Source organism: Mustela erminea, chromosome 15 (assembly GCF_009829155.1).
Source record: "Mustela erminea isolate mMusErm1 chromosome 15, mMusErm1.Pri, whole genome shotgun sequence".
NCBI lineage: Eukaryota > Metazoa > Chordata > Mammalia > Carnivora > Mustelidae > Mustela > Mustela erminea.
The window spans coordinates 81,910,013-81,923,774 of NC_045628.1; the positions used below are offsets into that span (position 1 = coordinate 81,910,013).

A 13,762-nucleotide genomic window follows, 5' to 3' on the forward strand; every position below is an offset into this window, starting at 1 on the left:
AGTAACAAAGACATACAAACCATACTCAAGGCAAAGAAAATGCAAAAATGTGACTCTTGATTTCAGGGTCATGAGTTTGAGCCCCATGTCAGATGTGGAGATTATTAAAAAGAAAAAAAAATTTAAAAAATGCAAAAAAAAAAAGTCTGTACTATTCAGCACAAAATTTATGGCATGTTTTTTTATGTTCAAGTTTCTGTGCCAAGAATTGAGGATAGATAAGCAGCGTATATCACAACTTATAGGAGTTCCTAGTCCACTGAAGAAAAAAGCATATGAACCTAGTTCCAGGACAGTTTGGGAAGTGCTATGATACAAGGAAGGCAGCATTCAAGAGAACCCTGACAGGGAATCGCTGGTCTATCCTCAGGAGTCAGAATGGCACCCTGGGAAATGATGTCTGAGCAACAACAGTGGCTGGAAAGACAGACCAGGAATGGTACGTTAGGAAGAAAACCCAAATCAACCCAGTTTCCAGCTCCACCAAAAAAAAAAAAAAAAAAAAAGAAAGAAAACCTTTATGATGAGGCATGAGAGCCAGAGTGCCCAGTCTGAAAAATAGGTGTTCCCTCAGAGCGGAATTGACGTTACAAGTTTGAAAAAGAAGAGATATTGAATGAATTCCTTCCCAAGGATGTTTTCTGTTCTTGGGATAATACTAAATTTGTATAACTTTTCCAAATGCTACTAAATAAAAAAAATTTTTGCTTATGTTTTAAAGTCCCAAAGTACTACATTTTGGAAACTTTACAGTAAAAAACAAATTTAAATAGAATTTTTTGAAGGAAAGACAATGTTTATTTGGGAGTATGTGCAGAGAGGTGAAGGATGCCTGCAGCATTACTGTGTCAGAGCTGTACAAAAGGATAGAGTCGGAGATGTGGCAAAATCTCACGGAGCTGACCTTGTAAAGTTCCAGTTTCCCTCATGAAGGGAGAATGAGGCACATCAGGTAGAGGGAAATACTTAAACAAAGGCACACAGGTGAATAAAATTCCATCCTTGTTTTACTAAAAATAAAGAGACATTGAGGGTGGTAGCTTTGGCTTTCCACTCCTCTGTGAGCATGTTGGTCAGATTCTTGGCAGATTCTTGCTGTTCTTCAGAGAAGAGTGGTACACATCAGCGCACTGACCATCTTTGTCTTTGTCATTCACTTCCTCCCTCTCAGTTCTAGAATGTCTGCTCCAGAGATGCAATCTACAATTGAATTCTCCATATTCTTCCATTATTGCTTCTTCTTCTTCTTCTTTTTTTTTTTTTTAAAGACTTATTTATTTTAGAGAGAGAGCATCTGAGTGGCAGAGTGAGAGGGAAAAGGACAAAAAATCTCAAGCAGACTCCTTGGTGGGTGTGAAGCCCGATGTGGGGCTCAATTCATGACTCGGAGACCATGACCTGAACCCAAATCAAAAGTTAGCCCACTGAGCCAACAGGCGCCCCTTTGCACTCTTGGTTCTACCAAAAACTCTGCAAGCTCACCCCAGAATTTCTTCTGCGACATCAGAAGATATAGTGCTCAGTAGAGCTGAATCAAAGCTCTAGAAGATGTCATCACAGTCTTCTCTGCGTGTTTCACACTGTGCCAGATCTTGGAGGGGTCTCGGCCAGAGGACATCGAACTGCTATCTGTGATAGCGTTGCTTACTACCACCATGACTTTTCTAGACTTTTTGTCAATTACAAAATTGTTGGGCTCAATTTTGAGCAATGACGATGTGTTTGTGCAGCAAACAGAAGACCCTTGGTTATTTCTCTTTGAAGGATCTGCACAAACCTCTGCACCAAAGGATCAAAGTTAAAGAGAAAAAGCCCATAAATTCCTGCCAGTCTAGAGATAAGGTCCCTAAGCATCACCCTCATTTCAAACCTCAGAGCATGCTGCGTGCTTACTAATTTACTTGCTGAACCTCGGGGAATCATGAATCAAGTGAACGGCTGAAAAGTCAAACACCTCAGTTAGCATTCTGCTTTTGTCCCTTGAGTATACTCTTAACATTCACAGCCTGTTGCAATCCTCTGTTTGGAGCTTCTCTTTGCCGCAGCACATTGCACTAGGAGAAGGTCCTTCATCTTCAGATTCTGAGTCACTTCCCCCTTTCTCCTATTTCCCTAGGAAGTATTTCAAAACAGTAACATCTTGGTGACTTCAGAGACACATGCAGCTGGGATAATGCTGGTATTTTTGGCCTCATTTCTAATGTTTCTTCCGCCAAGTTCAATGATTACATCCAAAGATAGTTTAGTGGCAGGTGCAATGCTGGCCGTAATAAAGTGTACATGAAATTCTGCAATGGTCTAGTAACTTTCTTTTTATTTATATTCCTTATATTAGTCATGTCCTGAGTATATACATTTTATATTCTTTATATTTTACATTTCTATTCCTTACATTAGTCATGTTCTGAATATATAAAGTCTTTTGCAGAAGCTTAATCATGGCAATGTAGAAGTTCCAAGAGCCCTAACAAACTTGATGGATTGATGAGATTCTTATTTCTCTGCTTTGCTGTCTGAAGACCTGGATCTGAGATAGTGTGATTGAAGCAGAGGGTAACTTCCAGCACCCAGGAAAATGACTTTGCTGTCGGGGTGTCCTTGACCAAAGGGTGCATAAGCATTACCAGCTTCCCCACTGGGTTTATTTGGTTGTAATCTGAAATCTGTAATTCGGTTGGATTGATAGTGACTACAATGGTATGGAAAGCCCTCAAGTTAGAGGCCAGGGGTCCTGCTTGATCAAATTCTATACTTATTGCCAGTGGCTGGAAAGCTGGGGCTTTGGCAGGACACACTGGCTATGGCCTGGCTACGTTCTCAAAAAACCCAACTGCTAAACTGGACCAGCCCATCTGAGTGCAGCTTGCTAATTTCCAAGCACGTCTTATTTTTAAGCTAACCAGAATTCATTTCTATTACTTGAAATCAAAAGAAAATTAAGTATGGTAACCAGAGTTGCACTTACAATCAGGAAGATTCTATTACTGTTGCTATGCATTGATCTCTTTCAGTTCAAGGATTTGAAATGCTAGCTATTATTGTTTGCTTGTCAATGTTTGATTTCTTTTGGGATTTAAGGATTTTTTTTTTTAAGATTTTATTTATTTATTTGTCAGAGAGTGAGCGAGCGACCACATGCAGTCAGAGTGGCAGGAAGAGACAGAGAGAGAAGCAGGCTCCCTGCTGAGCAAGGAGCCCTATGTGGGACTCCATCGCAGGATGCTGGGATCATGACCTGAGCTGAAGGCAGCCGCTTAACCAACTGAGCCACCCAAGCGTCCCAAGGATTTTCGTTTTGACTATACTGGTTGCCATTTTTTCCCAATAGTTTAGTAATAAACAACTGTTCATTTAATTAAGTGGGATTAATTTGGCTAGTTCACATAAACTACATTTTAATATCCAGGTTGGCTAAATTTAGTGTCTTCCAGGAAATATGAGGCTGGAATGACTGTGATTGTGGGAAGTCATTTACTTGAAAATAACCTTGGTGAGTTGAAAGTAATATTCCCTGGTTCAGGGTCCTTACAATAACAGAGGTTTTCCAACCGAAGTTTATTAAGAAATCACTAATTTTAACACTATATGACACAGGAAACACCAAGGTTAAAACTGAAGATTTAAGGTTAACAGTTTAAGCCAAAGTAATTCTAATGGGGAAGTCTCATTTTTTAGTTTTTTAATGTTTTTTCAGTACATTTTTTGGTGACAAAAATGATGACAATATTTGCATGAACTAGGATGGTTACTGGTGTGCCATAATTTAAGGAAATCTTATTGGAGAGAGAGAGTGCTATATTCTGGGCTGAGGGAGATAAGTCCTGGGGTTTGCTTTTCCTGCTAACTACTAATTCTTACTAACTGCTAATTTCTGCTACCTCCTGGTTTGGCTTTTTCTGCTACAGAGATGTGTGTTTTTGAGCAAATGAGCTTTCCAGTGCTTCAGTTTTTTTTCACTCATGCAATTGGAGTCCATTTATGTCAAATGCTGGTGTATGAATATATGAAAATCTATATTCAACAAAAAATTAAATGAGGACATTATTTGTATTAAATTATATTTATAAGAATATAAAGGGAATCTTTTACTTTTGGAGCTCCTAAGAGAGATGTGCATATTATTTATATGTTTTACTTACTTGACAGCACCTAGAAAGTAGCATATAGGCATCCAATAAATGTGGAACAAACAACAAAAGATGAGCAAAAATCCCTCAAACACTCAAAAGCTATAGTCAAAGAATTTTATGAAATAATGGTAAAAGATAAATCATAACATTACATAATTCTTAAGAAAATGTGATTTGATTTAGACAAGTTGCAAGAACATGTATGCTGGATAAACTCAGATTTGTCTTCTAGGTCTACTGAGAATTTCACTGACTTAGTGATCAAACTTCTAAGCAAAAGAGAAGCATGATACATCATTTAGAATAGTTATAAAGATTAAAGAAGAACATAAAATATGGAATTCCTGTGTTAGTATGATGAAAAAGAATCATCAGGCTAATTATGTAGCTGCAGTTTCCAGTGTAACAGTATGCTGTTTTGTAAAAACAGCCATCAAAACAGAGACACTGGAAATTACCAGTCTGTATTGACTGGATACTTTTCATCTGTCTTCTTACAACCCAAAGGGCCACCCGATTTTTCAGATTTGGCACATGTAGACTGGTGAGATAGTACAGAGAATATGCACATATTCCTTTCACTCGGTGGTTTGCTCTTTCTCTTGTTCTTCCATCTATCTCTCTAATCCTTTTTATCACTGTGTGAGATTCCCTGTGATCTCACTCCTGGGTGAGCCTACTGTCTGGTTTTAGCTGGTTGGATGGGTGTACGCTGCTGACCGAAGGACAGTTAGAAACACATTCGTTGGGCCAATTAGTGTACTTTGTTATGAATTTAGAATTTGTGCAATTGAAAACTAAGCTTGTTGGTTGGCGTTGTGAACTACAGCCAATCACATGAAAAGCCAGAGAAGTCCTGTGGGTGAAGTGAGAACAATGGGCAAAGATATACTGGACAGGACGGGTATGTGGGAGAGGAGAAAGGGAGGGAGAAGAAGGGAGTGGGGGAGGGAAGGGGAAAGAGAGGGAGAAAGAGAGAGAGAGAGAGTCTTTTGGTTCTCACCACATGGTGTCCTTTTTTTCTTTTTAAAGATTTTGTTTGTTTGTTTGTTTATTTATTTATTTAGGAGAGGACAGGGGAGGGAGAGAAAGAAAACAAGCAGGGAGAGGGAGAAGGACAAGCAGATGCCTCACTGAGCACAGAGCTCTACTTGGGGCTCGATCTCACGACCCTGACATCATGACCTGAGCTGAAATCAAGAGTTGGATGCTTAACCCACTGAGTCACCCAGGCACCTCTCTGTTCTTTTGAAGGCAGCTACTTTTGTTCCTTTCCCTTGGTCTCAGATTCTTTTGCATTCTGCAATAATCAATATGTTTGTTTTATCACCTCGAATGGTCCTGTTTCTTAGATTCAAAATAACTTTAATCACAATACTTCAGATGTCTTCCTTGTGATGCCAGTTATTCTCTGTAGTCAACACAGCATGATATCTAGAAAATTCATGCTCTAATTGTTTATAAATAACTTGGAATTCTTTAGAAGAGAAAAATGTATCCATTCAGCACAACTCTCCATGGGCCACTCACATGTCAAGCACTGTGAAGTCGGACTCACCCACTTTTAATCTGCCCGTGACCTCTCCTTCAGAGTTGCGTGCATTGACGGTCACATTCTGAGTTGACTGCAGAAGAAGAGATGAGTCCTAGAAAGGCATTTACAAAATTTGACAAACACATATTATTTAAAATGATTATCTTTATATTCATACATAAATTTAGGATTTATAGGAGACAATTTCTCCATAGTCACAGATCCTGTGACCCTAATACAGTATTTTCAGATCCTGGATTATATTATGTTAAAAGAGTAAATAAATGTACTTTTCCCCCAAAGTTTAAAACAACATATATTTATAACATCATAGTTTTTGTGAGTCAGGAGTCCAAGCAGAACCCCAGTGGTTCCCTGTTCAGCATCTCAAGGGGACTGCAGGACTGAAGAATCACTCCAGGCTCAGGGTCTTCTTCTAAGCTCATGTGGTTGGTGGCAAAATTAATTTCCTTGCTGCTATAGAGGTTCTAATTTTTTTTCATAAATTATAATACTCTTATGGGTTTTTCTTGCTTGTGTGCACTGACCATAATGTACCAAATTAATTCTCAGGGTGAAGATCAAAAATCATCAAGTTTTAATAAGTGTTTTTCCTATTCCAAGGAATTAAAATTTCCTTTCTTATTATTTATGTCCAAGACATGATATATTTTTAGAAGAGAACTCAGACAATGGTTAGTTCTTCTATAATAAATACCATGTTACTTATTTTCAAAATGTAAAGTCTTTTCACAATTTCAAAAGTTTTTAAAATTGGTCAGATACCTATATTTTTTAAATTTTTTGTTGAAAGATAAAATGGCTCTACGTGCACATAAGTGCCTTGTGTGGTGTCATAGCTCTGAATGGATGGTTTTGTTTTATAGATCATTTGTTTTTATAGGAACAGTTTTCTTCAAAAAGAATGCAACATTTTGACTGTTGGACTCAGGTGCCTTTATGGTCCATTCGGAGGGAACCAAATACCTTCCAAAGTTGCCAGGAATAATGTGATTTTTCAGAAGGAAAGAAGTTTCAGGCAGGAGTGCCTTGGAACTCTGGCACGTCCCAAATTTTCCAAATTGCTTTGTGGAAACAGATGGATCTATCAGAATCTCACATTTATCCAATGATGTGACCTTAATCCCTGTTTTTGCAGTGTTCAAAAATAACTAGCATGATAATAAGAGTTAACAGCTTACCAGTTTCTTCCCTCTAGCCTCTATGTGCCGGGTGGTGAAGGGCAGCACCATGTGCAATCTCTGGGCTCTGCAGTGGCAGCCCCTTCCTCTATGGTACTCCGCCCTGTGAACTTCAGGTTGGCCGCTTTTCCTTGGACTCCCAATCATATCTTCTGAAGTTGGATAGAATGCCTGCCTCTGCATTGGTCCCCTCCCTCACTGTGACCTTAGAAGCTGTCTCCACACAGTAAATTGGGGCAGTCCTAGGGCTGATCTATTTTGCTCCCTCTCAGAGATAACTGTCCTGACTGCCACTGTCCAATATTTGAAAACCATCCTACTCCATCTAGCACTATGACAAAATACCAGAGACTGGGTAGCTTATAAACAACAAAGATTTCTTTCTCACAGTTGTGGAGACTGGGAAGTCCAAGATCATGGTGCTGGCCAGATTTGGTGTCCCACAAGACTCACTTTCTTGTCCACACAGAAGGTGCCTTCCAGCTCACATGGCAAAAGGGGTAAGGGAGCTCTCTCTGCTGCTCTGATGAGGGCATTAACCCCATCATGAGGGCTCCATTCTCATGACCTCATCTCCCCAAAGCCCCACCTCCTAGTACCATCACCTTAGGGGTTAGGTTTTAATGTGTGACTTCCAGACCATAGTAAAAAAACATTGTTTCATATACTTTCTCAAGTTTTTTAGTTGCTTAATAAAAGCAGGTAAATCTGTCCCCTATTATTTCTGTCTTGTATTACCTGTTTTGGTTTTATAATTTCTTGTTCTTTTAATAAAAGCTACTCAAAACTAGCTTTATCTTAGTGAGATTCTTAAGTTGCTTTTCCAGCCATTTTCAGGATATATTTTAGTTTCTGGATTCACCCAGCTTGTTTTCATTCAGACCACCATGTTTCTCAGTTTTGTAATGGTGGCTAAGGGCTTGTGTCCTCAGTGATATTTGGGTCTTGATCTGGTATGTCTATGGGTTCCATCCCACAGATACACAGCTTTTTCAAGCCTGGGCAATAGGTGCAACTCTTTTCTGTTGCTGTTTCATGCTGTGGGTCTGGCTGGAGTCCAAGCAATCCCATCAGGTGCCATTTTGGTCTCTGTTCCTCTGTGGGTTTTGATGGTAAGCTGCCCTGCCACTTTCCAGGACTGTAAACTTCAAAGACAATCATTTCAAGTAAAGCTTTACCACTGTGTGTTTTGGCTTCATTTAATTTTTGACTATGTCTATATGTTTCTAACCACAATCTTTTTGTTTTATGAAATATAATTGCTATGAGTTTATATCAATGGGCAGGGTGGATGCTTTTAAATCATGAGCTCCAGGCATAATCTTGACAGGACTTCATGTATTAATTGTGAAGAATAATCACATGGTAGAAGCCAGAGTACCATGTTGAATTATATTTATAATATAGACATTCTCTCACTTCAGCAATACAGATGAATGAATATGTGTCAAATTTTGCAAATTCATTTCTATAGTTTTATGGAAAATTACTTCCTAGACTCATTTTTGAAAAGGAAACATAACTAATACATCAGTACATACAGAAAATATAAAGCATAATTTTGTTCAGTTAATCCTGTCATTAGAAAGCCATAGTAGTTACCAGATACTTTCTGGAAATATTCCAAATATTTCTGTAATTTTATGTATCAACTGACATATTACATCAATGCATTATTATAAGGCTTCAATACATGATTACCTAAAAATAATTTATACAATTTTTTTTAAGCATACTGGAGATGAAAAAAATCTGATAAAACTGAAAGTATTATTAAATCCAAATAATAAATTTGCTATGAACTAATCTTTCAGTCACCAGGCTATTTTACCAGTCTTATCTCTTCAAAAATATGATAGGGGATCAGCCAACATAACTCTGGGGCGAAAATGGCTAAGTTCTAACATTTAAATTCTTTGCTCACATCTGACATCTCCTTTTACAAAAGCTTAGGTTCATTCCTCATTGTTCCCATATGACAGAAGTATTTAATATACTGAAATGTCATCACGGTTAATGTAAGCATATTATCTGAGGAAACTCATAGAATTGGGCTTATGCATGTATCAGCCTGTCACACTCTGGGTCATTTGCCTGCTTCCTACCATCAACTGAGACATTCTCAGAAGTAATGCAGTAGTGCCCAAGAGCTACTAAGAGGTATGTGCTTTGCACTTTCTAGAATCTCTCCTTGGTAGTCCATGTTTGGTAGCAGAGCTTGGTGACTGTTTGGGTGCCTGTGTGGGGGTACAGTTTATCTTGAAGACCACGTGTGTTCTCAGTGGTTGGATTTTGTATCTTTTCCAATCACCCTAGATTAGCTAGAAAAACCTCTGCTTATAGAAGATACTGGCATATCCTTTCATATGTAGAAATATGAGAGAAAAATGAAGAGTGAACTCTTCATATAATTGGTAAGCTATAGTTGGATGGAGTTTAACATTTATGATGCTACTTAATCAGTAATTGAGCAAAATGTTTACCTTTACTACAAAGTCCATAGCATCATTTAAAGCAAAATAAAACATATTTAAAAAACTGACTCTATTTTATGCTTGGCTCTACTTGTTATAAATTCCGTGGAGGTAAATGAAGATAATATTAAAGCAGATATATTTATAAAGTCACACAATTATTTGATGGGAATGTTTAACCTACTTACAGAGAATCCTACAGGACTATAATCTGTAATTAGCATAATTAGTACAGAACATACTACTATGAAACTAATTTCTTTCCAAGCTTCTCAGATAATTTTAAGTGCCTTGAAAAACAGTATTTAAATTACCTGCACTAAAATAAGTTTAGATTATTTTCAATAAAGCTTTTAATTATCAAGCCTTTTTTATTATGGTCTAACTTACTGAGGCCACCAAATTCAGATCTGAAGCACATGAAAATGGAGTCTTTTTAGAATGTAGTTTCAGAAATATGTTTTACAACTTCTAGTCAAGCTTTTTGTAGAGTGTAACATCAATGTGTGTACATGTATATATCCTAAGAACCTTTTCTGAAATATGCTGAATTTCTGCACTCAACGATTATTTATTTTTCATAATACACAAAATATTTAAATGTTTCATCATTTTCTTACCACTCTGGAGTGTATTTCCTTGGCATACAATGGGAATAAAAATTCTGATTCTCCTTCTAGGCGAAGACCATCTTTTGTAACACGCAAGTGACCCATTCCTGTCTGGTAAGAAGATAAGACAATAGAGATTTTGTTATTGCTTTCTTTTTCCTTTCTTTAGGATTAGCTAAGAACACAGATACATTTTCAGAAGTTTTCTTTTGGTACTTTTCTGTATTTCTCCTAAATATTCAATTTCAAACTTTAGTTTTTATTCAATTGTCAGTATTGCATTAACTCTTGTGTAATATAAAAGGCTACTTAGTGGAGAGACAAGATGACGGGAACTAGGAGGAGGCACTATTTCAACCTGTACCCTAAAGTGAGCTGATTACCTACCAAAGAACTCTGATCACCCATGAAATCAGCCCGAGATTAGAATTATACACATCTGGATCTCTACGGAGATATACTGGCGTCTTCTGCCCACTGGCGGAAGACTCCGGTGGGCAGGCAAAGCGGAGTGGAAACATCGGACTGATATTAGAAGATAAACAAAAGGGGGAGGGAGCCACCAGAAGCGACCCATTGGAAAGTAATACCCCAATATGAGAGTGCCCTGAGACTGGGGACCAGCATTAACTTGGAGTCTGGTTGAAAGCACTCAAAAAGAGCAAAGGATTGTGGGGGTAAATTGTGGGAATTGGGACGGTTAGGGACAGGGGCTTAAGTTCCCGGACCCAGGACAGCCACCCATGGCGCTGAGCCAGACAGAGTGTGGCGAAGAAACCAGGTCTTGATCCCTGAACTGTGAGCACACCTGAGAGGACCTGGGTGGCGGCTCCCATGAGGGGCTGGGAGCCTCACCAGCCAGCAGAACCACAGCCTTTTGCACTCCCCACACGCGCGCCGAGCCGTGCTATCAAAATCTGAGTCGCGCCTCACACCTCCCCCTGAGAGAGGTACCTGTAGGCTCTAACCGGCCGAAGCACAGCCTTTTGCACTTTCCATGCGCATAGGCCACGAGACCAGAGTCTGAGTTGCGTCCCACACTCTCGCCTAAGAGAGGTGTGTGCAGGCACCAGCCCGGAGCTCTCAGACCCAGAAAGTCTGAGCACTCCTAGCCTGGGCCAGCGGGAAAATCTCAGTGTTCAATCATTGCTTGGGACCTCTCTGGTGGTCTGGAGCTCCCCAGACAGCTGCCGCTGTCGTGGTTTTGGGTACAAGCAGGAGTCCCTGCGTCCCCAGGGACTGCGACGGGGAACGTGCTCTGCCAGTGGCCAAGGGGGAATTTATGTGCTCTGCAGCACCCAGAGGGGGAAAGACTGAGGCTTCTCTCTGAGAGAGAGGTCTGGGTGCAGTTTCTTTTCCTCTAAACCTCCAAAACCCATCAAGAGCCACCAAGGGGAGAGAAAACAAATGAACAAACAAACATAAAAACCTCCAGAGAACAAAAGCCTGAAAAACCGGTTTCCTCAGAGCCCACCCCCTTGATGGGGGCGGGAGGACTTAACTCAGGGAACACTGCCTGAAAACCCATATGGCAGGCCCCTCCCACAGAAAGCCCGGGGGGGGGGGGGGGCAGTGACAAGAGAAGAACCACCACTACTTCATAGATACAACTTTTATTTTTAATTCGTTCCCACTATTCTGGTTCATTTTTTTTTATAGATAATTTTTTAACCTATTTACCATCACAGTGAGATGTCCAGTAGATCAAATTCCATAATAACTTTTTAGCCTGAACTTTTTGATACATATACCCATGTTTTTCTTTTCTTTTCTATTTTTTAATTTTTTTAAATTTTATTTTATTTTTGTTTATTCTTTTTTTCTTTTTCTTTTTTAATATTCATATAGAGTTAAACTTCAAGGTAATCCCCTTTCCCCAATCAATGCTACCCCTACAGGTAAACCAACTTTTAATCCCCCTTTATCTTAGGAAAGTTGAGCCCTTTAACAAAGATATCAAGATACCTCCAGGAAGAATCAAAATAACCTTCCTCACCCACACTGAGAATTTATAACCACTCTCCCATCTTTTTCTTCCACCAGTGTTTCTGTGTATTTGTGTTTGTCCTGGTAGTATATAAATCTTATACTTGGGGTTCTTTTTGACAAGGTTCTTTTTTTGTTTTATATATATATATATATACATATATATACATGTATATATATGTATATATACACACACACACACACACACATTTTCTCTTGTCATCTACTTTTATCAGTCTTTTTGTTTGTTTTTGTTTGTATACTTCATAAATCTTACCTTGGGGCCCATTTGGGTTGGGCCCTCTCTTTTAACTTTCTTTTTTTCCCTGTCTCTCTCTGTCTTTTTTCTTTTTTCTCTCTTTCTTTTTTCTTTCATTTGGGTGGGGACTCTTGATTGCTTAGAAGGGTTCCAGGGTGCACCTTGCCTGCAGCACAGTTGATACATCCAGCTACATCCATTCTGCCATCTCTCACCAAAATAACTAGGAGGAGGAATGCCCAACAGAAGAAAAATTCAGAGGATGGGCCTTCTGCAACAGAGCTAATGGCTATCGACATAGACAATATGTTGGAAAGGGAATTCAGGCTAACAATTATCCAGGCAATAGCTAAGTTGGAGAAAGCCATGGATGACAAAATGGAATTGATTAGGGCAGAACTGAAAGCCACCAGGGATGATGTTCACAATGTTCTCAATGAGTTCCAATCTAATCTAAATTCTCTAAAAGGTAGGGTAACTGAGATAGAACATAGAATTAGTGATCTGGAGGACAAACAGATAGAGAGAAAGGATCAGGAGGAAGCCTGGAACAAACAGCTTAGAAGCCACAAAAACAGAATCAGGGAAATAAATGACGCCATGAAACGTTCCAACGTCAGAATTATTGGAATCCCTGAGGGGGAGGAGAAAGAAAGAAAGACTAGAAGAAATAGTAGAAGACTAGAAGATATAGACTAGAAGATATAGAAGACTAGAAGATATAGATCTCCATGAAAATTTTCCCAATCTTGCGAATGGAACCAGCATTCATGTACTAGAGGCAGAACGGTCTCCCCCCAAGATTATAGAATCTAGAAAGTCCTCAAGAACCTGAGAGTAAGAATGAGGAATCATAATTGTAGACAGGATCTTTTGAAAGCAGCTAGGACAAAGAAGCTCCTTACGTACAGAGGAAAGTCCATTAGAATAACATCAGACCTGTCCACAGAAACCCAGCAAGCCAGAAAGGGCTGGCAAGATATATTCAGGGCACTAAATGAGAAGAACATGTACCAAGAATACTTTATCCAGAAAGACTGACATTCAAAATGGATGGAGAGATAAAGAGTTTCCAAGACCGGCAAGGCTTAAAAGAGTATGCGACCACCAAGCTGACAGTGCAGGAAATATTAAGGGGGCTTCTATAAAAGAGGAAAAATTCCTAAGAATATCACTGAACAGAAATATATGGAGACAATATACAGAAAGAAAGACTTCAAAGATAACATGATGTCAATAAAGATGTATCTATCAATAATCACTCTCAATGTGAATGGCCTAAATGCACCCATAAAATGACACAGGGTTGCAGACTGGATAAAACGACAGGATCCATCCATATGTTGTCTAAAAGAGACCCATTTTGAAGCTAAGGATACACCCAGACTGAAAGTGAAGGGATGGAGAAGCAACTTTCATGCCAATGGGACTCAAAAGAATACCGGGGTAGTGATTCTCGTATCAGATGAAGTAGATTTTAAACTAAAGACTGTAGTCAGAGATACAGAAGGACACTACATAATTCTTTTTTTTTTTTTTTTTTTTTTTTTTTTTTTTTTTTTTTTT

The 13,762-nt window shown here is 39.0% G+C and overlaps 1 protein-coding gene across 3 annotated transcripts in view; it reads right to left on the reverse strand.

The window, feature by feature from the left end:
• Positions 1-13,762, reverse strand: part of SGCG (sarcoglycan gamma) — a 152,366-nt gene that overhangs the window by 36,374 nt on the left and 102,230 nt on the right. For all 3 annotated transcript variants that reach the window (XM_032314596.1, XM_032314593.1, XM_032314594.1), the window contains exons 3-4: positions 9,961-10,062; positions 5,689-5,776 (exon numbers count right to left, since the gene is read on the reverse strand). In XM_032314596.1, coding sequence (XP_032170487.1) covers positions 5,689-5,776; positions 9,961-10,062 — 190 coding nt within the window. The remainder of the gene's footprint in view (positions 1-5,688; positions 5,777-9,960; positions 10,063-13,762) is intronic.